This window comes from Monodon monoceros, unplaced genomic scaffold (genome assembly GCF_005190385.1).
Source record: "Monodon monoceros isolate NGI ecotype Baffin Bay Population unplaced genomic scaffold, NGI_Narwhal_1 Super_Scaffold_13, whole genome shotgun sequence".
Classification (NCBI taxonomy): Eukaryota; Metazoa; Chordata; class Mammalia; order Artiodactyla; family Monodontidae; genus Monodon; species Monodon monoceros.
The window spans coordinates 28,650,917-28,676,114 of record NW_021703769.1 but is presented as its reverse complement, the minus strand read 5'-3'; the positions used below and the strand labels follow the sequence as shown (position 1 = coordinate 28,676,114).

General features: G+C 44.0%; 1 protein-coding gene across 1 annotated transcript in view; it reads right to left on the bottom strand.

Annotated features, from left to right (window-relative positions):
• TGM6 (transglutaminase 6) overlaps positions 1-21,022 on the bottom strand; it is a 38,665-nt gene extending 17,643 nt beyond the window's left edge. Inside the window, 8 exon segments of the mRNA XM_029220818.1 lie at positions 11,306-11,546; positions 11,625-11,728; positions 15,357-15,519; positions 16,044-16,221; positions 17,715-17,846; positions 19,350-19,424; positions 19,426-19,470; positions 20,261-21,022. Coding sequence (XP_029076651.1) covers positions 11,306-11,546; positions 11,625-11,728; positions 15,357-15,519; positions 16,044-16,221; positions 17,715-17,846; positions 19,350-19,424; positions 19,426-19,470; positions 20,261-20,569 — 1,247 coding nt within the window. The 5' untranslated portion in view covers positions 20,570-21,022.
• Between the last annotated feature and the right edge of the window lie 4,176 nt (positions 21,023-25,198).

The following is a 25,198-nucleotide window of genomic DNA, read 5'->3' as shown; positions in this document are numbered from 1 at the left end:
ACCATTCACCCAATATACAAACTGGAAACTGGATGTGTCCTTGACTCTTCCCTCATCTTTACCACTCACAGCTGATGAGACAGCAAGTTCTGCCAAGCATCCTCATTGATCTCTGGAATCTTCCCCCTTCTCCCATCATTCTTTTCCCCTCATACCACTGTACAAAACGTCTCACCATCAGATCAATTTGCCACCAGGTGACTGTGGACTTTTTCTTACTATTATCATTACCCAGTCCCTCCAAGTCTCAGTTTCCCATCTATGAAGTGAGGAGAAGAGGTGCAAAGGCTAGGCCCTAAGCACAGTGCTCAAGAATGCCCCTCCCTTCCTGAGGATGTGGGCTGCATGCCCCCTCTAGTCCTTTTTCCACCCTGATCCTTCCAAGATCCAACTCTGATAGTTCTGATTCCCTCCTTGAACCCTGTGCTGTGCTGCTTATCAAACGTTCTCCCAAGTACCTCTCTACTGTGTGACCTGGGCTTGAAGGGACACATGTGGACCTAAAGGTTCTTTAACATATCATGTTTTATTATTAAAATGTATGTGAATTGTTCATTCTATTCCATAATGTACTCATAATATATTTTTACTAAGAAAATGTTTCATTTCCCTGCCAAAACTTCTAAAGTCAGTTTCTCAGGGAGGGCTTCTCTGGCCACCTGATTTTTTAAAACAGCTTTATTCAGATATATGATAATTCCATAACAAGCAATCCACCAGTTTAAAGGTTACAAGCCAGTGTTTTTTAGTACATTCACAGAGTCGTGCACTCATCACCACAATCTAATTTCAGAACAATTTCTGTCACCTCAAAGAAACTCTGTAACCATTAGCAGTCACTTCCCGTTCCTCCCTGCCCCACCCATAGCCCTAGGCAACTGTTAATTTAATTTCTAACTTGCCTATTCTGGGCATTTCATATAAAGAGAATCATACAATGTGTGGTCCTTTGCGACTGGCTTTTTTTTCACTTAACATAATATTTTTAGGGTTCATTCATGTTGTAGCATACATCAGTACTTGATTCCTTTTTATTGCTAAATAATACTCCATTGTATGGACAGACCACATTTTATTTATCCACTGACGGATGTTAGGGTTGTTTCCACTCTAGCTATTTTGAATAATGTTGCTATGAAGGTTCATGTACAAGTTTTTGGGTGGATGTTTTTTTTTCATTTCTTTTGGGTGTATACCTAGAAGTGCATCTGCTAGGTTGTTTTGTTAACTCTGTGTTTAACATTGTGAGGAAGTGTCAAAGAGCTTGCACCATTTTACATTCCCACCAGCAATGTACGAGTGTTCCAATTGCTCCACAATCTCACCAACTCTTATTGTCTGTCTTTTTGCTTATAGCAGTTCTAGTGGATATGAAGTGGTATGTTGTTGTGGTTTTGATTTGCATTTCCCTGATGATTAATGATGCTAAGCACCTTTTCATGTTTATTGGTCATTTGTATATTGTCCTTGGAGAAAGGCCTTTCAAATCCTTTGCCCATTTAAAAATTGGGTTATTTATCTATTTATTACTGAGCTATAAGAATTATTTATATATTATGGATACAAGTCCCTTATTAGATACATGATTTGCAAATATTCTCTGTTCTGTGGGCTTTTCTTCTTTCTTGATGGTATCATTTGTAGTACAAGTTTTTAATTTTGATGAAGTCTGATTTATCAATTTTTTCTTCTGTCATTTATGCTCTTGATGTCATATCCAAAAAGGTTCTGTTTAACTCAAGCTCATGAAGATTAACTCCTGTTTTCTTCTAAAAGCTTGTAATTTTAGCTCTTCGATATAGGTCAATGATCCCTTTGAGTTAATTTTTGTGTACTGTGTGATGTAGGAGGCCCATTTTATTCTGTGCATGTGGATAATTAGTGGTCCCAGCACCATCTGTTGAAAAGACTGTTCTCATTCTTTCCCCACTGAATTGTCTTGGCACACTTGTCAAATTCAATTAAACATAATTTTAAGAGTTTATTTCTGGATTCTATTTCATTGATCTATATGTCCATTCTTATGCCAGTATCACACTATCTGGGTTATTGTATATTTATAGTAAGTTTTGAATTTGGGAAGTTTGAGCCCTCCAACTTTGTTCTTCTTTTCCAAGATTGTTTTGGCTATTCTGGTTTCCTTGAATTTCCAAGTGAATTTTAGGAACAGCTTGTCAATTTTGGAAAAAACTTAGCTGGAACTTTGATAGGGGTTTCATGGATTCTGTAGGTCAATTTTGGGGCATTGCCACCTTAAAAAAATAAAGTCATTCAATCCATGAAAATGGGATGTCTTTCCATTTACTGAAGTCTTTAATTTCTTTCAACAATGTTTTGTAGTTTTCAGTGTACTAGACTTGCTCTTTTTTTGTTAAATTTATTGTTAAGTATTTTATTATTTTTGATGCTATTGTAAATGGATTTGTTTTCTTAATTTTATTATCAGATTATACATTGCTAGTGTCCTGAAATACAATTAATTTTTAAAAATTGATCTTGTGTTCTACAATTTTTCTGAACTCATTTATTGGCTCTAATAACTTTTAGTGGATTCCTTAGGATTTTATATATACAAGATCATATCATGTGCAAATAGAGATAGTTTTACCTCTTCCTTGCAAATCTGGAAATTCTTCTGTTTCTTTACTTTCCCTCCCACCTTCCCCTCCTACATTCCTTCCTTTTCTTTCTTTTACTTTATTTTTTCTTCTTTCTTTTTATTTTTTAAAAAATTATGGTAAAATATACATAATATAAAATTTACCATCTTAACCATTTTTAAGTGTGCACTTCAGTGGCATTAGGTACATTCCTATTGTTGTGCTATCTTCACCATCATCCATTTCCAGAACTCTTTTCATCTTGCAAAACTGAAACTCCGTGTTCATTAAACAATAGCTTCCCATCCCTCTTCTCCCAGCCACTGGCATCCACCATTCTACTTCTTGTCTTTAAGAATTTCACTACTCTAGATACCTCATACAAGTGGAATTGTATGGCATTTGTCCATGTGGGACTGGCTTATTTCATTAGCATCATGCCTTTAAGGCTTCATCCATTTGTAGCATGTGTTAGAATTTCCTTCCTTTTTAAGGTTGAATAATATTCCGTTGTATGTATATACCGCGTTTTGTTTATCCATTCATCTCTTGATGGACACTTGGGTGGCTTCCATGTTTTTTTAGCTATTGTGAATAATGCTGCTATGAACATGGGTGTAATATCTCTTCAAGTCCCTGTTTTCAGTTCTTTTGGATATATATTCAGAAGTGGAATTGCTGGATTATCTGATAATTATATTTTTAATATTATGAAGAACTTCAATACTGTTTTCCGCAGTGGCTGCACCATATAAAAATCCCAGCAACAGTGCACGTGTTCTAATTTCTCCACATCCTTATCAACACTTGTGCTTTTCTTACTTTCTTCTTCCCTCTCCTCCTCCATCCCTTTATTCCTTTCTTCTTTCCTTCCTTCCTGACTCCTTTCCTTCTGTGATAGTTGCCACCCTAATGGTTATGAGGTGGTATCTCATTGTGGTTTTCATTTTCATTTCCATAATGATCAGTGATGTGAGCATATTTTTATGTGCTCATTGGCCATTTGTATACCCTCTTTGGAGAAATGTCTATTCAATCCTTTGCCCATTTTTTTTTTTTTTTTTTGCTGTCGAGTGTTTAGAGTTGTCTATATATTCTGGATATTAACCTCTTTTCAGATACATGATTTGAAAATATTTCCTCCTATTCTACAGGTTTCCTCTGTTGATAATGTCACAAAAGTTTGATGAGGTCCAATTTGTCTTTCTTTATTTACCTTTGCCTTTGGTATCATATCCAAGAAATCACTGCCAAATTCAATGTCATGAAGCTTTTCTCCTATGTTTCCTGTCAAGAGTTTTATAGTTTTAGGTCTTACATTTAGGTCTTTGATCCACTTTGAGTTAATTTTTGTGTATGGTGTAAGCTAAGGGTCCAAATTCATTCTTTTACATGTTGATATCCAGTTTTCCCAACACTGTCGAAAAGATCTCTATTTTTTTCTTGACTAATTTCCTTGGCTAATACTTCCATCACAATGTTGAACAAAATGGCAATGGTGTACAACATTGTATTTTCCTCATCTTAGGGGGAAAGCATTCAATCTTTTACCATTAGATATGATGTTAACCTGTAGAAGACTTTTATCAGGCTAAGTTCACTTCTATCCTTAATTTGTTGAGAACTTTTTATCATGAAGGTGTGTTGGATTTTGTTAAATATTTTTCTGCATCTATTGAGATGATCACGTGGTTTTTGTCCGGTTTTTCTATTGATATGGTATATTACATTAATTAGTTTTCAATGTTAAACCCGTCTTGCATTCCTGTAATAAACCCTTGGTCATGGCATATAATCCTTTTTATGTGTTGTTGGATTCACTTTGCTAGTATTTTTGTTGACAATTTTTGCTTCTATGTTCATAAGGGATATTGATCTCTAGTTTTCTTTTCTTGTGATGTCATTATCTGGTTTTGCTATCAGGATAATACTAACCTCATAGAAAGAATTGGGAAATGTTCCCTCCTAGTTTTTTGGGAGGAGTTTGTGAAGAATTGGTATTAATTCTTCTTTTAATGTTTGGTAGAATTCACCAGTGACATCATATGGGCCTGGTCTTTTCTTTGTGGGAAGTTTTAAATTACTACTCCAATCTCTTTACTTATTATAAATCTATTCAGATTTTCTAATTCTTCCTGAGGCAGTTTTGGTAATTCTTAGAGGAATTTGTCCATTTTATCTAAAGTTATCTAATATGTTGGTAAATAGTTGTTCATTCTGCCTCCTAATGAACTGTTTTATTCACAACTCTTCTGACACAAAATGTGTGGGAGTTTTCCACACAAACCAACTCTCCAACTCTCTGGTCACCACCTGGCTGTCCTGCATTTGAATTCAATCCAGACTCTAACTACCTGGAGTTAGTGTCAGACTCCACAGATTTAAAGGCTCAGTCCAAGACTGCCCGCAATTTAGACACCAGTCACAAGTATTGGGTGCCCAAGTTACCTACTCTTCTGTTTGACTTGGTTACAAATTGGGGGTTACCATGACTGTGACGGCCCCAGGTTCAGTAATTTGCTAGAGCAGTTCACAGAACAGAAAAACAGTTTAGTTACTATTACCAATTTATATTAAAGGATATAACTTAGGAATAGGCAAATAGAAGAGATAAACAGAAGAAACATAGGGCAAGGTAGAAGGAGGGGGGAGGTAGCATGGAGCTTCCATGCCCTTTTTGGGAGGGTAACCCTCTTAGTTCCTGGATGTGTTCACCAACCTGGTAGCTCTCTGCACCCTGTGTTTAGGGGGTTTTATGACAGTTTAATTATATAGGTATGATTGATTAAATTATTGGCCATTAGCATTTAACTCAATCTCCTGTCCCTTTCCCATCCCCAGAGGTTCAGTTGAAGTGTAAAGTTCTAATCTTCTAAGCATGGTTTTGGCCTTTTTGGCAACCAGCCCCATCCTGAGCTACCTGGGGACCCCCAGCCACCTGTCATCTCATTTCCATACAAAAGACACTCTTATCACTCCAGAGATTTCAAGGGTTTTTAGGAGCCATGTCCAGGAACTGGGGACAAAGACCAATTAGTTATTTTTTTACCACACCCCTTATAATTTTTTTGTAAGTTTGGTAGTGATGCCCTCTCTGACCTTAGTAATATGAGTCTTCTCTCTGTCTAGCTAAAGATTTGTCAGTTTTGTTAATCTTTAAAAAAAATCAACTTTTGGTTTTATTGATTTTCTTCATTGTTTTTTATTTATTTCTCCTCTAATCTTTCTTATTTCCTCTTTCTGCTTTCTTTGGGTTTTATTTGCTCTACTTTTTCTAGTTTCTACTTTTTCTAGTTTCTTAAGGTGGAAGGTTAGGTTATTTACTTGAGATCGCTCTTCTTTAATATAGGAATTTACAGCTATAAAGTTCCCTCTAGGTACTGCTTTATCTCGCCTCATAAATTTTGGCATGTTGTGTTTTCATTTACTTTCATCTCAAAATATTTTCTAATTTCACTTGTGATTTCTTCTTTGACCCACTGATTATTTAGGTGTATGTATTGCTTCATTTCCACATATTTGTGCATTCCCCAAATTCCTTTCTGATTTTGATTTCTAATCTTATTCCATTGTGATCAGAGAATATACTTTGTATGATTTCAATCCTTTAAAATTTCTGAGGTTTGTTTTATGGATGAGCATATGGTCAATTCTGGATTATGTTCTATTTGGACTTGCCAGGAATGTGTATTCTGCTGCTACTGGGTGGGCCTTCTATAGATATCTGTTAGTGATCACCTGATTTTAATGACAAATGTTCACTTCCTCCCAATCTGTTCCTAAAATCCTTCTCTGCTTTATTTTCCCCCAGAATACTTATCACCATCTGAGATACTATTTATTTTACTTTTTCTTATCTTCCAACTGCCCCACTAGAATGTTAGCCCCTTTAAGGCAAGGGTCATACATGTTTTGTTCTCTGGGTACCTGGCACACAGCAGATGTTCAATAAATATATATTAATACAGAGAAATGTGAAAATGTGTCTCATGTATCTCATAACATAAGCCAGTCTTACAATCAATAAAGCAAGGTCTTCCGACATATGGATCAAAGTCCTTAGGCATTCAAAGCCCATTATGTGCTATCAGCCTGCATTCATTCACTCATACAAATCCATACTGAGCATCACTATGTGGTAGATGCTGAAACAGGAGCTGGAGATACAGCAGAAGACAAAATAGTCAGGTTTCCAGCCATACCAGAACTCAGAGTCTAGTTGGTGGGGAAAGAATAAAGATTCAAGCAAATATCAGATTGTGATATGTACTTAGAAGGAAGCCAGTAGGGTCCTGAGACCCCTGGTCAGGCAGACTTGGGGTGAAGTCAGCAGGACCTTCCCAGGCAGAGAAAGCATCCTGTGCAAAGTCCTTTAGGTATAAAGGAGCCTCCAATGACCCTTTCACACTTGCTATTGCCTGAACAAGCTGTGCCTTCCCCCATGCTGTTCCCTTGGCCATTTTGTACTTTGGCAGGCGGACAGCAACACGCTGTGCTGGGACTGTCTGCTTTCCTGTTCATCTTGTCCACTCTCCTACCTGACACTTGGGGGACCCACTAAATGCAAGAAGGAAGGGCACAGCAGAGAAGTGTAGAAAGAGACAGACAGCAGAGTAACAGAGAGGGAGAGAGAGGGTGGAAGGGTAGTTCCCTGGGGTCTGGTCACTGGGTCTCTGTGGATCAGCCTCTGAGCTCCAGCCCCACAGCCACTGGATGTGCTGGCTGGCCAGGCCCTGATCAACAGGTGCATGGTCTTCCCCGCTCACAGGCTGTAGTGGGCAGAATAGTGTCCCCCTAAATGGTATGTCCAAGTCCTAACCCCTGGTACCTGTGAAAATATAACCTTATTTGGAAATAGGGCCTTTGCAGATTAATTAAGTATCCTGGGATAAGATCACCCTGGATTTACGGTGGGACCTAAAGTCAATGATTGATGTCATTGTAAGAGAAAGGAAATGGAGATTTGAGACACATAGGAGGAAAGAAGGCCATGTGGAGGCAGAAATTGGAGTGATGCAGCCGCAAGCCAAAGAATGCAGGGGCCATCATCAGCTGGAAGAATCAAGGAAAGATTCTCCCCTAGAGCCTTTGGAGGGAGTATGGCCCTGCTAAACCTTGATTTTGAATTTCTGGCCTCTAGAACTATGAGAGAATAACTTTCTGATGGTTTAAGCTGCTACATTTGTGGTAATTTGTTATGGAAGCCCTAAGAAGCTAACAGGCAGGGCCAGAGGCAGATGGCTGAACTGCCAACCTGGCTCCCCTGCAAACCCCTGGCACCAGCCTCTGACTAAGATCTTGCCTCTGTGTTTAGTGCCTCTGCCTGAAGGTTAGTGGGGGAAGCTGCCTTCCTCCACTCTACTCTGAAGCCTTTTGCAGAAAGCCCACCTGAATCTGAGGACGGCCAGTGCGTTTTTTGTACACAGTTTCCTTTGCTTGGAAGGCTGGTTCCTCTTTGCTCAGCATCCAGGCTGACTCAGTGGTAGGGGCAAAGCACATTGTCCCCAAGGACTCTGAATCTGCTCTATCATGTGTCCTCCTTCAGTGGATGGAGCAAGCAGACAGGCCCTGGCATTTCATCCACAGAATGGTATGCCCATGGCTTGGATGAACAGCACTGCTTACAGTGAATCTGGAATCAAGATGCATAGGGTCCTCTCCTGGAATGCCTTCCCAACCCTTCATCTCCTGGCTAAATCTACTCCCTTCAGGATCCCTTCCCATGGATGTTCTTCTTGCCCTCTCCTCCCTGGCTGGTTAGCAATCTGTCCTCTGGGCTTCCTCAGCCTTCTGGCGTCCCCAACACAGTACAGCTGATCACCCTGTACCGTCCTGATGCTGTCCGCTCACCAGATGGTGAATCCTCTGGGCACTTCTCTTTCTCCCCTGCCTCTAAATCATGCCTGACACTTAGGGGTGCTCTATTTCTTGAGCACATAAAAGAACCTGGCGCGATACATGGCACATTGTGGGCACTCATGGAAGAGAGGAGCAGTCTAGCAGAGTGGAGAGGCAGAGGCTCTGAGATTACACAGAGGCTCTGGTTAGCATTCCAGCTCTTCTAGGTTTTGGAAACCTGGGGAAGTTACTTAACCTTCCTATGCTTCAACTTGCTTATGTAAGACGGGGTTTTTATGAATATTAAATGAAATAATGTGCAGACATTGCTTATCACCATGCTTAACAATATTTAGATGCTATTATTATTGTTAACCTAGATGTAAAATCACTTGCCCCACAGTGGGCAATCAACAGTAGATAATATTATAATTAGATAGCGCAGCCACGCGTAAAGGAATAGCATGGGCTCCGGAGCCAGACTCGCTACTCACTGGCTGTGTCCCTTCACTGAGTCTACTTCCCTCTGTGCACCTCTGCTTTTTCCTCTATCAAATAAATGTTATACCAGCGTCTACCTTACAAGCTTGTGGGAACTGCTTTGTAAGCATTTGTTAAATAATAGAATTAAATAACATGTGAACATGGCCAGCCCACAGTGGGACTCAGCAGTGGTGACTACTGTTATTGGCATCTTGTAACAGGATGTTGATTTCTCATGTGGCCATGGCTAAAGCTTAGGATAAGAGACCCCAAAGACCCCGTATTCTAAGTTTTAGAAACTCCCAGCAGATGGGACCAGGCATCAACCTGAAGGACTTATGAGAGAAGTAGTAGTTTGGAAGAGACCTTACCACCTACCACCCCTCACTGCCCACCCTGAGACAGTGAAGAAGAGAAGGTCATCAACATCAAGGGCCATGTTCCTAGAGAAGGAACTGGGGGAGTGTGTGTGTGTGTGTGTGTGTGTGTGTGTTTTGGGGGGTGTTTAAAAGAATCAATGTTAAAGTTTAGGGGTGCCTGCAGGAAGGAGCTGACCGGTAAAGACTGGCAGAGTGCCTACAGGAAGGGGAAGCTGGCATTTCATCCTTGTGGGAGGTCTGCTTATTGAGCCATGTGTTCCCTGAGCACAGAGGACAGAACTGAAGGGAGATGGCAGGTGGGTAACAGCCCATCAAGAACTCTCCCCACCAGCTTTGGAGGTGGTCACAGCATCTAGATGAGTGTGGGGGCCACAGCCTTGCAAACCCCCTCCAGAATCTGGGGACAAAAACTTCCATGCATCAGAGGGAAGCTGTGTGACTGCCAGTGGGGTGGGAGGGGCTCCACTGCAAGAGAGGGCAATGTCTCAAGAAATCAGCAGTGCCTGGGGACAGCACAGGAGTGAGTCCCAAAGCAGCAGGCTGTAACGGAGCCACCACCTGTCCTCCCTGAGCTACGGAGTAACTAGGGTAGCAGCACCTGCCTGCCTTAGGGCACTGAATCCTCGCTCCCTGAAGTCAAAGGCATTTCCACTCTTCTGTCCTCCTCCTTCTTGGCCTAACACACCAGAAGACTTAGACCGGTGTTCTCAACATTGGCTGCGCGTTGGAATTGCCTGGGGAGCTTTTATAAGTCCTGATGGCTGGGCCACACCCTCTAGAGACTGCAATTCACTTAGGGTGCAGTCAGGGCTGCTGTGGTAGATTAAAATGGCCATAATACTTTCTTTGCAACTCTTCCTATTAAGATGTAGAGTGTACTTCCTGCCCCTTCAATCTGGGGTGGTGTTTGTTGCTTGACCAACAGAATGTGGCAAAGATGACATAGTAAGTCCTGAGTGAGGCCTTGAGAGACCTTGCAGCTTTCATTCTGACCTGCTGAGCACATTGCTGCCATGTGGACAAGCCGGGGCTAGCTACTGGAGCATGAGAGGCTCCAGTAGCCAGCCCAGCAGTCCCATCTGAGGCCCCAGATAAATTTGAGATCCCAGCAGACACCACATGCGAACCATTGCAGCTGAGCACAGCCCACATAGCTGACCCACAGAATCCTGAGCAAAAAGTAATTGTTGTTCAATCTGTGACCCAGGTGACTCCAGTGCATTGCAAACCACCACCCTAGAGGGTAAACTGCAGGGGCTGGAGGAAGCCAGGGCTGGTGCCCCTCGATTACAGCAAACTTCTGGGGTCACCGCTCCAGTTCGTGCTCAGAGGAGGGGAGGAGGCTAGCTCTGATTCAAGTTTGAACTTGAAGTCTTGATTACCCAAATAACATTCCTTTAACAAGCAGGTGCAGCTGAAAGTGTGTGATCAGATCACAGCACTGCTAAGGGACCTGTTATTTAGGGGGAGGGGAAAAGGGTGACTTTTTATAGCTAGAGGCAGTGACCAGAAAAAATACATGTTTTGTTTTTGTACCCCCAACAAGTACAGGCTCTTCAGTAAACCAGTGACCATTACTTAGTGATCATGGCTTAGGCCTTGGCAGATGATAAGCAGGAGCTGCTATATTATTATTATTTTGCATGGGGCCTATTGCTGTGTATCCTAGGTGTTCAATAAATAATACCTGCTACTAACATCACTATTATTAGTAATTATTGTTATCACATGTGAGCATACCTGATACAGTACCTGGAACATATATGTTAAAGGAAATGTAGCTATTGATATTGTTAGATGTGGGAAATATACTTGCAAACAGAGGAAGCTGTTAATATAAGCTAAAAGCACTTGGCTCAATCTCAGAGACAGTACTGAAGGAGGCTATCACCACCATATCACATGGGAAAGGGCCTGGCCCCGGGGCGGCCCGCGTTGTCCCTCTGCAGCAGCCGGGTCACTGGGGAGGCTGATGGAGGCCACTAGACGCCCTTAACTTCCAGATACTTGTAGAGGCTGGTGATGTCCACGCAGGAGTCGCTGCCCACTGCCTTGGTCCTGAGGCACCTCCTGATCTTCTTAGTACTTAGTGTCTGAGGACACACGCTCCCGGCTTCATCCTCATTCCAGAGCCAGGTGATGTAGTCCACGTTGACCTCCACAAACACAGAAGGACTGTCGTGGGCCAAGTGTGCATCACCCTTGTGCAAGGCAGTGACCGAGGCCGGGCTGCACCGGAACACACCTGTGCAGGAGGGGTGGGCGTGAGCAGCTCCAGGGGAGGAAAAGCGGGGGTCTAGGACCTGCCCCCCTAAGCCTGTACTTTCACTCTCCTCCCTGGGGGTGGCATCCAGAACCTGCCAACCATTGTAAGCGGGGCCCAGGTCCTGCCGGACAAACCAGCTCTCATTCCAGACATGGAAATTCCTGCCACAGAGAGAGGATGGGGCAGGGTGGCCTCCAGTGAGCAGAGAGGAGCCCTCGAAGAGGGAAAGTTCCTGTTGCCAGCTAGGCCCTGGGCCCTGCTCTGTGGCTGAATTTTTTGAACCGTTCATGAACTGTAATGATAGAGCACCTAGCATTCATATACGTACAGGCAGACCTTTTTAAATTGCACTTCACTTATTGCACTTTATAGATATTGCGTTTTTTACAAATTGAGAGTTTATGGCAACCCTTCCTTAAGTAAGTCTATCTGCCCTGTTTTCCCAATAGCACTTGCTCACTTCATGTCTCTCTGTGTCACATTTTGGTAACTCTTGCAATATTTCAAATGTTTTCATTATTATTGTATTTGTTATAGTGATCTGTGATGAGTGATCTTTGATGTTACTAGTACAACATGCTGAAGGCTCAAATGATAGTTAGCATTTAGCAATGAAGTATTTAAAAATTAAGGTGTGTAGATTGTTTTTTAGACATAATGCTATAGCACACTTAATAGACTATAGTATAATGTAAACATAACTTTTATATGCTCTTTTGGATTAAAAAATTCATGTGACTCACTTTACTGTGAAAATTGCTTTATTGAAGTGGTCTGGAACTGAACTGGCACTATCTCCGAAGCCTGCCTGTATGTATAAATATACGTGTGTATATCTATATCTATATATCTATATCTATATATCTAGAACCTGTTGTTCAAGGTCCAGAAGTACAACAGCAAATAAGACGGAAGATCCTTGTTCTCGTGCAGCTTACATTCTAACAAAGGAGACGGATAGGGAGACAGGCAAAAGTAAGTAAGCAGATAAATAAAACAATAAAGTAACAATAAATAAACAAATAAATAAAACAATAAAGTAATAATAAATGCTGTGAAGAAAGAGAGGAACTTGAGTTAGGGAATAACTGCTGGAGACCTACTCTAGGTAAATGACATCTAACATGAGACTTAAAGTGGAAAGAATTAGCCATAGGAAGAGTGAAGGGAACAGTGTTTCAGACAGAAGGAACAGCATGTGCAAAGGCTCTTGAGACAAGAAAAAACTTAGTGTGTTCAAGGAACAGAAAGTATATCTCTGGGCTACGGCAAGCACGGGGGTAGGTAGGTTTCATATTATGCAGAGTTCTGTAGGCCTTCGTTTAGGCTTTAAGTCTCTTATGTTAAAGATGAGAATATGAGATTAGGAAAAGTGACATCATTTGCACAAGGTCACACAGTAAGGAAGCAGCAGAGAGAAATGCTTCTTGGCCTGGGTTGGTGTCTTTACTCTGGCCTCCAAACTCTTCTTTGGGAAAATATTGTGAAAAGCATTTGGGGGTGAAAGGGAGAACATGGATAACCTGTATGGCGACAGAGATCCCCAAAACAAAAAGAAGGGTCTGTCTGTTCTGCATAAAGAAAGAATGCAATTTTTTTTGGAGCTCCTGTATCCACAAGGCTTCCATGAATAACCTTGTCCGAATGTCTACTTATACATGTGCAAGTTGCCAAGAAAAGCCGACTTTCTAAAGAGCAGGGGAATAGTGAAGAGCGCATAGTACAGAAGGAAACACAGCCAGCCTCAGCAGCCCTCTTCTTAAAAATGTCCTTCAGCCACGCCCAGGGGAATGTGCCCAGGACTCCTTCCTCCCAAGCTGGTGTCCAGCCTCAGACCATCTCTCTGCCTCTCTTCTCCCCTTTCCTTCTCCTCTTTTTGGTTTTCCAAAAGCCTTGTTTGTAAAGGCAAATATTTGGTCCAGCCATGTGAGGTGGTTAGATAAACAATGGTTTTGCTGTACAATTGAAAGGCACGACAGGTTTGTAACTTCTCGTCCACTCACTAGCTGTGGAGCCTTAGACAAGTTACTTAACCTCCCTGTGCCTTGGTTTCCTCATCTGCAAAATAGAGATAACAATACTAGCTTGCTTACAAGGTTGTTTGGAGGAATGAATTAGTGCACAGGTACACCTTGGAGATACTGTGGATTAGGTTCCAGACCACTACATGTGGATAAAATGTGGATACAGCAATAAAGCAAGTCACACAAACTTTTTTGGTTTCCCAGTGCATATAAAAGTTATGCTTACAGTATGCTGTAATCTATTAAGTGTGCAATAGCATTACGTCTAATAAAACAATGTACATACTTTAATGAAGCTGTTGGAAAAATGATGCCAATAGACTTGCTTGCCACAAGATTGCCACAAACCTTCAATTTGTGAAAAAATGCAATGTCTGGGGCTTCCCTGGTGGCGCAGTGGTTGAGAGTCCGCCTGCCGATGCAGGGGACGCGGGTTTGTGCCCCGGTCTGGGAGGATCTCACGTGCCGTGGAGCGGCTGGGCCCGTGAGCCATGGCCGCTGAGCCTGCGCGTCTGGAGCCTGTGCTCCGCAACGGGAGAGGCCACAACAGTGAGAGGCCCGTGTACCGCAAAAAAAAAAAAAAGAAAGAAAAAAATGCAATGTCTGTGAAGCACAATAAAAAGAAGAGTAATAAAATGAGGTCAGCCTGCATGTGCAGCACAACTGGGTCTGGCATAGACGAGGTGCTCACTGGGCACGGTGTTACTACTTTTTAAACACTATAAAAAATAAGGGGACTTCCCTGGTGATGCATTGATTAAGAATCCACCTGCCAATGCAGGGGACACAGGTTCGAGCCCTGGTGGAGGAAGATCCCATACGCCGCGGAGCAGCTAAGCCCACGAGCCACAACTACTGAGCCCGTGCGCCACAACTACTGAAGCCCGCGCGTCTACAGCCCGTGCTCTGCAAAAAGAGAAGCCACCTCAATGAGAAGCCCGCGCACCGCAACGGAGTAGCCCCTGCTCGCCGCAACTAGAGAAAGCCTGCGCGCAGCAACGAAGACCCAACGCAGCCAAAAATAAAATAAATAAATAAATAATTAATTAATTTAGAAAAAAGAAGAAAGGAAACCTTGTATGTACCAATATGGAATTGTTTCATGTAGAGCAAAATGAACAGTTTACATTATGCTGCTGATATTAAGTGAGGGGAAGTGGGGGTGTGTGGGGATTGTGCATATGTGTGCCCCTGTAGCTGCAGGGCTTCTCTCTGGTGTTGTGTCCAGAAGGAGGAGGGGGAGGCTGGCAATGGAGAGAGGGAGACTTACACTGTAGCCCATTCTGTACCTTTTGAATGTTAAAGCACATGAATGTATCTCCTACTTTAAAAAATCAAATCAAAATGCATTTTGTAAAGCTTTGTGCAAAGAGTTTTGCTTGAGCTGAGAAAGGAGCTTGTTTCCCACCTGAGACACAGCTCAGTGCACAGGCAGCTGACAGACAGCAGGAGTGGGATACAGAGGTGACTCTGCAGGGGCGGGACTTGGCCCCACCTGCAAGTCACAGGTGTCTAGGGGAGGGCTCATAGCCCTGCAGAGCGGAGAGCCAGGGGTACAAGGCTGTAAAATCCTGACCCCACCTCTTGGCTTCTGAGTCGTGTGTCCAAAGACCCCTGTATCTCAGAAGAGGAGTCACCCTGCCAGGGACCACCCCCTCTGCTGGGCACCTGTCACCCCTTCCAGAACTGGCTCAGACTCAGTGGAGCTGAGCTCCATCTGGGAGGGCCTCAGGGCGCCCCTGGGAGCCAGCAGCTGAGGACCCACCACATGCTGTCCTCCATCAAGTCCTCCAGTGTCCACCCGAAGGAGTCCATGTACTTGTCCACACTCAGGTTCCTGCCCGTGTCATGTGCCAAGTTAAATTTGGACACAACCCATGTCGAAATCCCCAAGCACCCAAGGAGTGAAGAGCAGGATGCTTGCAAGACTCCAGGACAGGCTGGGACTCCAGACTCAGGGAGGAGTGGTGTGGCCTCCCCTAGCAGACCGCCTGCCTCAGGTCTGGCCACAGCCCCCTCCCTATCTTTGCCAGGGCCGACTCTCATCTCCACTCTGAGAAACACCTCCATCTCCTGTACATTCTCTCAGGGGACTTCTAGAGTCACCACCACCACCCCCATTTGGATAGATGGGCTCTGAGGCTGGCAGGACCTTGGAAGCCATATAATAACCCTATAATAGCCATAATAGCCTGTAGGGACTGAGGACCCAGGACCACAAGACTCACTCAAGGGCACTCAGTGGGCTTGAGAGGTGGGACTCCTGTAAAATAAAAGACCAAAAGTCACGTAAATGAGGGATCTGGTTTCTCTCTTCATTACCCAGACTTCTATTTCCCCATCACTAATAAAGAAAGATTTTTTTTGTTGGGGGAGGAATGCCTATGCAAATATATGGAAACAAATGCAAACTGAGCTGACTAGGGGTTGGGGAACTTCTTTCCCAGGGTACCTGTACACATGACCCCAGCAAAGACCCAGCACTGGCCGTATCTGACTGGCTTGAACCTGCCCTTGAACGACTTGTGCAGAATGGCCACGCTGCCACGCCAGTGCAGTGGGCTGGTGCCACCACCGTACTTGCCCTGCCACTAGCCTTGTACCATGCCCTGGTCGTTGTTGCTGTTCACCTGGGCAGAGGAGGCCAAAAGTCCACCACCAGGCAGGGCTTCCCTCTTCAGGAACATTGCCATCGTAAAATCATCTCCAACTTTGGGCCACCCATTTATTTGGGGCCACCCATTGTTTTTAAATTGTCTGAAAATTGGGGCCATCTGCTGTTTTAAAATACCTACTTTTTGGTACCATTTATCATTTTCAGTTACCTTCCGTTGGGATGCTCTATTGCTGAAAATCATATTCAGTTTTAGAGCATTTCCTGTTTTAAGTAATCTGTTTTTTGGGACTGTTGGTGGTAATGTTAGTTATAGAGATGCTTAACATTCATTAAATGTTTACCGTGTGCCAGACACTATTCTAAGGGCTTAGCACACATTATATTAATCTATATTAATCTATATTAGTCTATATTAGTCTATGATGTAGGTTCTACTATTTCCTTTTTTTTTCAGATGAGGAAACTGAGATTCATAGAGGTTAGGGCACTTGCTCAAATCGCACAGCAAGTTAGCAAAAGGGGTTCAGGAGTTCAGGACTTTGACTTGGGAGCCTGTACTGCTATCCTACAGGGTTGTACCACTCTACTGTTCGGGACTGGTCACTGCTTTTGATTCTCTGTGCTCCAGCATGTCTCTGAAGTCTTGAGGATTTGAGAGTACCAAATATGAGAAAAACAGCTTTGCCCATTTTTGGAATCACAGTTACCCGCCCACTGATCTTAACACCTACTTGCTATAGAGAGAGCTAGTAGGCCCTCTGGCTACCTTCTGAGGAGGAAGCACTGGCATGTAATAGATTAAAGATGGTAATCCTCTCACAGCGAGGTGGTTCTGTGTACCCTCTCCCTGAATCTGGGTTGGCCTGTGACTGCTTTGATTAATGACCATGGTGGAAGTGATGTTGTGCCTGTTTCCAGGCCCAGGCTTTATGAGACTGGCAGCTTCCACTTAATTTTAGAATAATTGCTTGGGGAGAAGCCAGCTGCCTTATCTGATTACCCTGAGACTGCCATGCTTTGAGGAAGCCCAACCTAGCCATGTGGAAAGGCTGCATGGAGACACAGAGCGATGACTGGCCAGACCCAGCTCTTCCAACCATCCCAGCCCAGGGGCCAGACATGAGAGTGAGCAAGCCACCTGGGCATTCCAGTTCCAGCAGACACAGCATGGAAGAGAACCAAGGAAACATTGACTGTTGGAACAAATGCCCTAGATATATGGTCCCGTCAAACCATCCCAGACATCTGCAGCCATTCAGACACACCCAGCTGAAGCAGCTTGGAACAGAGGTGTTCTGTCCTCACGTTGCCCTGACCAAGTCCCTGATTTGCAAAGTTGTCAACATAGTAAATGGCTGTTTTATACCACTGAGTTTTGGGGTGATTTGTTATGCAGCAATAGAGAATTAAAACAAGAGGTGATGGGAAAAATCTTAGGGTGTGGCCCTGGAGTTGGCCCGGGGACCCACGAGGGAGTGTGCATGCAGGGATAGCTGGGCTCCTTACCATGGCGCTGATGGCTCCAGTGACGTGGATGGGGTCGTAGCGGTGGGACGCTTTGGTGGTGGCTGGGTCATCTTGGTGACTAGGGCTTCGGTCCAGGATGCAGAAGCAGATGTTCAGGATGTCCTCCTCAAACTGTCCCCAGAGAGGCTGTTCTTAGAGGCCAGAGCCACACCTACACTTCAGACCCTCTCACAACCCTTCCCTAGTCAGTCACTGTATTGTGCAGGGAGTTTGCCTACCCCACTGCCCACCCGTCCACCCCCTCCAGGGACACAACAGAGCACACCCAAGTCTCAAAAACCCTCTTTCAAAGAGTCACTGGGAACCAGAAGCTCAGCCTTAATCACCTCCCTCCCCTGTTCAGTAGGCCCATGGCTCCCCACGAACCACAGTAAAGTTCATGATAAACTGGGACTCTGGAGCCACATTGATCCCACTGGTTTACATAATATTTCCAAATGACTTAGTTGACAACATTTAAAAACTGGGGGATTTTCACATACAAATTAAGATTTCTGGTCTTTGAAAATTGGGAAGGTCTGGGAACCCTGGGCTCACTTTCCTATGTGGCAATAAGAAGTGGATGCTGGGCTTCCCTGGTGGTGCAGTGATTGACAGTCCGCCTGCCGATGCAGGGGACACGGGTTCGTGCCCTGGTCCGGGAAGATCCCACATGCCGCGGAGTGGCTGGGCCTGTGAGCCATGGCCACTGAGCCTGCTCATCCGGAGCCTGTGCTCCGCAGCGGGAGAGGCCACAGCAGTGAGAGGCCCGCATACAACACACACACACACAAAAAAAACAAACAAAAAAAACGAAGTGGATGCTGAGATGGGGTTACCCTTAGATGGACCTTAAACTCTCTGGTATATCATCCCTGCCCAGCCCCTGAGCCCCAGATGCTTTCAACCCCCAGCTCCTCAGTCTGACAGTCAAGGCTCTCGACTTGCCTGGAGCCCGGGCAGACAGCTCCTCTACAGAACCTCCACTGCTCTCTGGCTCCCCTCCTCCACTGCTCTGTCTGCTCTTCCCTCTGCCTGTCCAGATCCTGCCCGACTTTGGGGGCTCCACCCCAATATCATGAAGCCTTCTGCAATCCCTGTAGTGGAGTTTCCCTTCATGACCTTCTGAACTCCCTCTGCTCCCATCTCTACCTTTCCAACCGCCTCCACCCCCTCCCACAACATCTCACCTTGTATTGTAGCTACTTATCTAAGTCAGGGGCTCTCAAAATGTGGTTCCAGGCCAGCGACGGCAGCAGCACCTGGTAACTTGCTAGAAATACAGACTCTCAGGCCCCACCTCAGACCTAGTGAATCAGCAACTTGGGGAATTGGGGCCCAGCCACCTGTGTGTTTTAACGAGCCCTCAGTGGCCTTCTGGTGCACACTCAAGATTGAGAGCCCCTGATCTAAGCTATTTATTTGTACCCAATGTAGCACCCCTTCCCAAGGACCCAGCACAACTAGTAGTAGAGACTGGAGAAGTGGACTTGGTCTAAGAGTCAGCCCAGTTTGTCCCTCCTGGGAAGAAGAGGGCAGACAGAATGGCTCCTGCACTGACTTTTCTCATCTCCCCAGCCCCCCTTCTGTCTCTTAGGACTCTCAGTCCCCCTTCTGGCCTGGGTCCCTGGAGACCTTCCTGAAGTTCCAGCCTTGGGCTCGGATGTGCTTCTCCACTCCTCGGAAGATGATCCCGCTGTCATTGAGCATGTATGTACTCCTGTCTCTCTTCCTCTGTGGCCAGAAACACATCATCCTCTGAAAGGCAGTGGTCGCGTCTGGCGTGGGCAGGGAGTCTGGCCTCACTGGCCTGGGGAAAGGGCTACACCAGGGCTCAGCTGCAGGATGGCGCCTAGAGGCTGCTGGGGCAGGAGAGGTCAAGAGGGGCTTGCTGGCTCCCAGGCTGCCTCCCGGCCAAGCCCTACTCCACCTGGCCGGTCTTTTCCCAGGCAGGGACCACCCCCAACCCAGCCCCAGATGGAGGGAATTTAGAAGTCCTGATGCTTTCGAGTGACCTGATTTAATGACAATGGAAAGTTCATATTTCTTAAACATTAATAAGAATACTGATCCAGGCTACTGCTTACTGACTTACCCCTTAATAAGAATACTGACCCCAGTACTCCTTAAGATGTGCCTTGCATATTACAAACATTAGTTCTATGGTTTCTCACCATAACACTAAGAGGTAGGCACTGTTATTCCCATATTACAGGTGAGGAAACTGAGACTCAGAGGGAAGCAACTTAGCAAAGCTGGGACTAAACCAAGGCTGTCTGGTGGCTGAAACCTGGCTCTTACCCAATCCTAGGCCTCTCCTTCCATTAGGCCCCCTCCTTTCCCACTGGCCTCCATACACCAGAACCCACTAATACCTGCCCCCCTGTCACGGCAGGTTTGGAACATCTGCTACCAGCTTCCTCTGTCCCATGCCTGTCTCCTCCTGGGCCCACTCTTGCCAAGCTCTTGGCATTCATCTCCCTGTCCCTAACTTGCCTCCCAGGACTTCCTGAAGGACAGCTTCCAGGAAAACCTCAGCCTTGGACTCAGGAGCTCCTATCTGGGCACCATGGGTTGAAAAGCAGAACAAACTCGCCCAGCTTCTGGTTACTGTGTTTGCAGTGAGAGGAAACCTTGGTGCTCAGCTGGTAGCAGCCAATGACAGCATCTGGAGGGTTGGTGAGGCTGATGGTCATGGTGTTCTCCATATGAGCCTCCTTCACTGCCATCCAGGCATTGCTCTCCTCCATCTCCGATGTCTAGAACACAGCTTTGGTGCAGAGGGCCGCAGAAGCCTGGGGTCCTGGCAGAGAGGAGAGGGAATCAGGAGACCCAGCCACCCACAGGAAGCTCATCTCTGGAGAAAGGGAAAAGCTACAGACCTGGAAGACCAACCTTCAGGCCCTGAGCTGCTGGGACACTGCTGTGGGGAAGGGCCTGACCAAGATGCAAGAGGGCCAGCTGTAGAGAGGGGTCCACTTTAGCTGTCCTGACTTCCACCCACTTCCTGGATCAAGGAGGAAGTGAAAGCACTCTTTGAAACCAAAGTGTGCCTTCTGTCTGATCAGCAAAGGAAAGCATGGACTCCAAAAATGCCTGATGAACTTCTATACCCTTCCAGAGCTCTGGATTTCTTGGTGTGCCTAGGATTCCAGAGTTGTCATCTCATCTGTCCCACTGCCTGCTGGCAGCACCTTCCAACCATCCCCAGAAAGCTGTCATCAAAAGCCTCCAGGAGCCTGAACAAAGATGGCGGAGTAGAAAGACGTGCTCTCACTCCCTCTAGCGAGAACACCAGAATCACAACTAGCGGCTGGACGATTATCGACAGGAAGACACTGGAAGTCACCAAAAAAGATACCCCACAACCAAAGACAAATGAGAAGCCATAATTTGATGGTAGGAGGGGCACAATCACAACAAAATCTAATCCCATAACTGCTGGGTGGGTGACTCACAGACTGGAGAATGCTTATACCACAGAAGTCCACCCACTGGAGTGAAGGTTCTGAGCCTCACGTCAGGCTTCCCAACCTGGGGGCCCGGCAACGGGAGGAGGAATTCATAGAGAATCAGGCTTTGAAGGGTAGCAGGATTCGACTGCAGGACTTCGACAGGACTGCATGAAACAGAGACTCCACTCTTGGAGGGAACACACAAAATAGTGTGTGCATCAGGACCCAGGGGAAGGCCAGTGAACCCAGGGGAGACCGAACCAGACCTACCGTCTAGTGTTGGAAGGTCTCGTGTAGAGGCAGGAGGGTGGCTGTGGCTCACCGTGGGGACAAGGACACTGGCAGCAGAAATTCTGGGAGGTACTCCTTGGCATGAGCCCTCCCAGAGGCTGCCATTAGCCCCATCAAAGAGCCCAGGGAGGCTCCAGTGTTGGGTTGCCTCAGGCCAAACAACCAGCAAGAGGGAACATCAGCAGTCAAGCGGATTAAAGTTTCACTGAGCTCTGCCCACCAGAGCAACAGTCAGCTCCACCCACCACCAGTCCCTCCCATCAGGAGACCTGCACAAGCCTCTTAGGTAGCCTCATCTACCAGACAACAGACAGCAGAAGCAAGAAGAACTACAATCCTGCAGACTGTGGAACAAAAACCACATTCACAGAAAGATAGACAAGATGAAAAGGCAGAGGGCTATGTACCAGATAAAGGAACAAGATAAAACCCCAGATAAACAACTCAATGAGGTAGAGATAGGCAAACTTCCAGAAAAAGAATTCAGAATAATGATAGTGAAGATGAAACAGGACCTTGGAAAAACAATGGAGGCAAAGATGGAGAAGATGCAATAAATGTTTAACAAAGACCTAGAAGAATTAAAGAACAAACAAACAGAGATGAACAATACAATAACTGAAAAGAAAACTACACTAGAAGGAATCAATAGCAGACAAACTGAGGCAGAAGAACGGACAAGTGACCTGGAAGACAGAATGGAGGAATTCACTGCTGCAGAACAGAATAAAGAAAAAAGAATAAAAAGAAATGAAGACAGCCTAAGAGACCTCTTGAAAAGCATTAAATGCAACAACGTTCGCATTATAGGGGTCCCAGAAGGAGAAGGGAGAGAGAAAGGAGGCGAGAAAATATTTGAAGAGATTATAGTCGAAAATTTCACTAACATGGGAAAGGAAATAGCCACTCAAGTCCAGGAAGTGCAGCAAGTCCCAACAGGATAAACCCAAGGAGAAACACGCGGAGACACATAGTAATCAAATTGGCAAAAATTAAAGACAAAGAAAAATTATTGAAAGCAGCAAGGGAAAAATGACAAATAACATACAAGGGAACTCCCATAAGGTTAAGAGCTGAGTTCTCAGCAGAAACTCTACAAGCCAGAAGGGAGTGGCAGTTTTACCTAAAGTGATGAAAGGGAAGAACCTACAACCAAGATTACTCTACCCGGCAAGGATCTCATTCAGATTTGATGGAGAAATCAAAAGCTTTACAGACAAGCAAAAGCTAAGAGAATTCAGCACCACCAAACCAGCTCTACAACAAATGCTAAAGGATCTTCTCTAAGTGGGAAACACAAGAGAAGAAAAGGACCTACAGAAACAAACCCAAAACAATTAAGAAAATTGTCATAGGAACATACATATTGATGGATTAAATGCTCCAACCAAAACACAGTCTTGCTGAATGGACACAAAAACAAGACCCATATATATGCTGTCTACAAGAGACCCACTTCAGATCTAGGGACACATACAGATTGAAAGAGAGGGGATGGAAGAAGATATTCCATGCAAATGGAAATCAAAAGAAAGCTGGAGTAGCAATACTCATATCAGATAAAATAGACGTTAAAATTAAAAATGTTACAAGAAGCAAGGAAGGACACTACATAATGATCAAGGGATCAATCGAAGAAGAAGCTATGACAATTATAAATATATATGCACCCAACATAAGAGCACATCAATACATAAGGCAACTGCTAACAGCTATAAAAGAGGAAATTGACAGTAACCCAATAATAAGGGAGGACATTAACACCTCACTTACACCAATGGACAGATCATCCAAAATAAAAAAGGAAAAAGAAGTTTTAAATGACACAATAGACCAGATAGATTTGATTGATATTTATAGGACATTCCATCCAAAAACAGCAGATTACACTTTCCTCTCAAGTGTGCATGGAACATTCTCCAGGATAGATCACATCTTGGGTCACAAATCAAGCCTCAGTAAATTTAAGAAAATTCAAATCATATCAAGTATCTTTTCTGACCACAACGCTATGAGATTAGAAATAAATTACAGGAAAAAAACCCGTAAAAAACACTAACACACAGAAGCTAAACAATATGTAACTAAATAACCAAGAGATCACTGAAGAAGTCAAAAAGGAAATAAAAAAAGACCTACGGACAAATGACAATGAAAACACGACGATCCAAAACCTATGGGATGCAGCAAAAGCAGTTCTAAGAGGGAACTTTATAGCTATACAAGCTTACCTCAAGAAACAAGAAATATCTCAAATAAACAATCTAACCTTACACCTAAAGGAACTAGAGAAAGAAGAACAAACGAAACCCAAAGTTAGCAGAAGGAAAGAAATCATAAAGATCAGAGCAGAAATAAATGAAATAGAAACAAAGAAAACAACAGCAAAGATCAATAAAACTAAAAGCTGTTTCTTTGAGAAGATAAAGAAAATTGATAAACCATTAGCCAGACTCATCAAGAAAAAGAGGACACAAATCAATAAGATTAGAAATGAAAAAGGAGAAGTTACAACAGACACCACAGAAATACGAAGTATCCTAAGAGAGTACTACAAGTAACTGTATGCCAATAAAATGGACAACCTGGAAGAAATGGACAAATTCTTAGAAAGATATAACCTTCCAAGACTGAACCAGGAAAAAATAGAAAATATGAACAGACAAATCACAAGTAAGGAAATTGAAACTGTGATTTAAAAACTTCCAACAAACAAAAGTCCAGGACCAGATGGCTTCACAGGTGAATTCTATCAAACATTTCGAGAAGAGCTAACACCCAACCTTCTCAAACTCTTCCAAAAAACTGCAGAGGAAGGAACACTCCCAAACTCATTCTATGAGGACAGCATCATCCTGATACCAAAACCAGAAAAAGATACTACAACAAAAAGAAAATTACAGACCAAAATCACTGATGTATATAGGTGCAAAAACCCTCAACAAAATGCTAGCAAACAGAATCCAACAACCCATTAAAAGGATCATACAGCATGATCAAGTGGGATGTATCCCAGGGAGGCAAGGATTCTTCAATATACGCAAATGAATCAATGTGATACACCATATTAACAAATTGAAGAATAAAAACCATATGATCCTCTCAATAGAAGCAGAAAAAGCTTTTGACAAATTTCAACACCGATTTATGATAAAAACTCTCCAGAAAGTGGGCATAGAGGGAACCTACCTCAACATAATAAAGGGCATATATGACAAACCCACAGCAAACATCGTTCTCAATGGTGAAAAACTGAAAGCATTTCCTCTAAGATCAGGAAAAAGGCAAGGATGTCCACTCTCACCACTATTTTTCAACATAGCTTTGGAAGTCCTAGCCACAGCAATCAGAGAAGAAAAAGAAATAAAAGGAAAACAAATTGGAAAAGAAGAAGTAAAACTGTCACTCTTTGCAGATGACATGATACTATACATAGACAATCCTAAAGATCCCACCAGAAAACTAGTAGAGCTAATCAATGAATTTGGTAAAGTTGCAGGGTACAAAATTAATGCACAGAAATCTCTTGCATTCCTATACACTAATGATGAAATATATATATTTTTAAACATCTTTATTGGGGTATAATTTCTTTACAATGGTGTGTTAGTTTCTGCTTTATAACAAAGTGAATCAGTTATACATATACATATATTCCCATATCTCTTCCCTCTTGCGTCTCCCTCCCTCCCACCCTCCCTATCCCACCCCTCCAGGCGGTCACAAAGCACTGAGCCG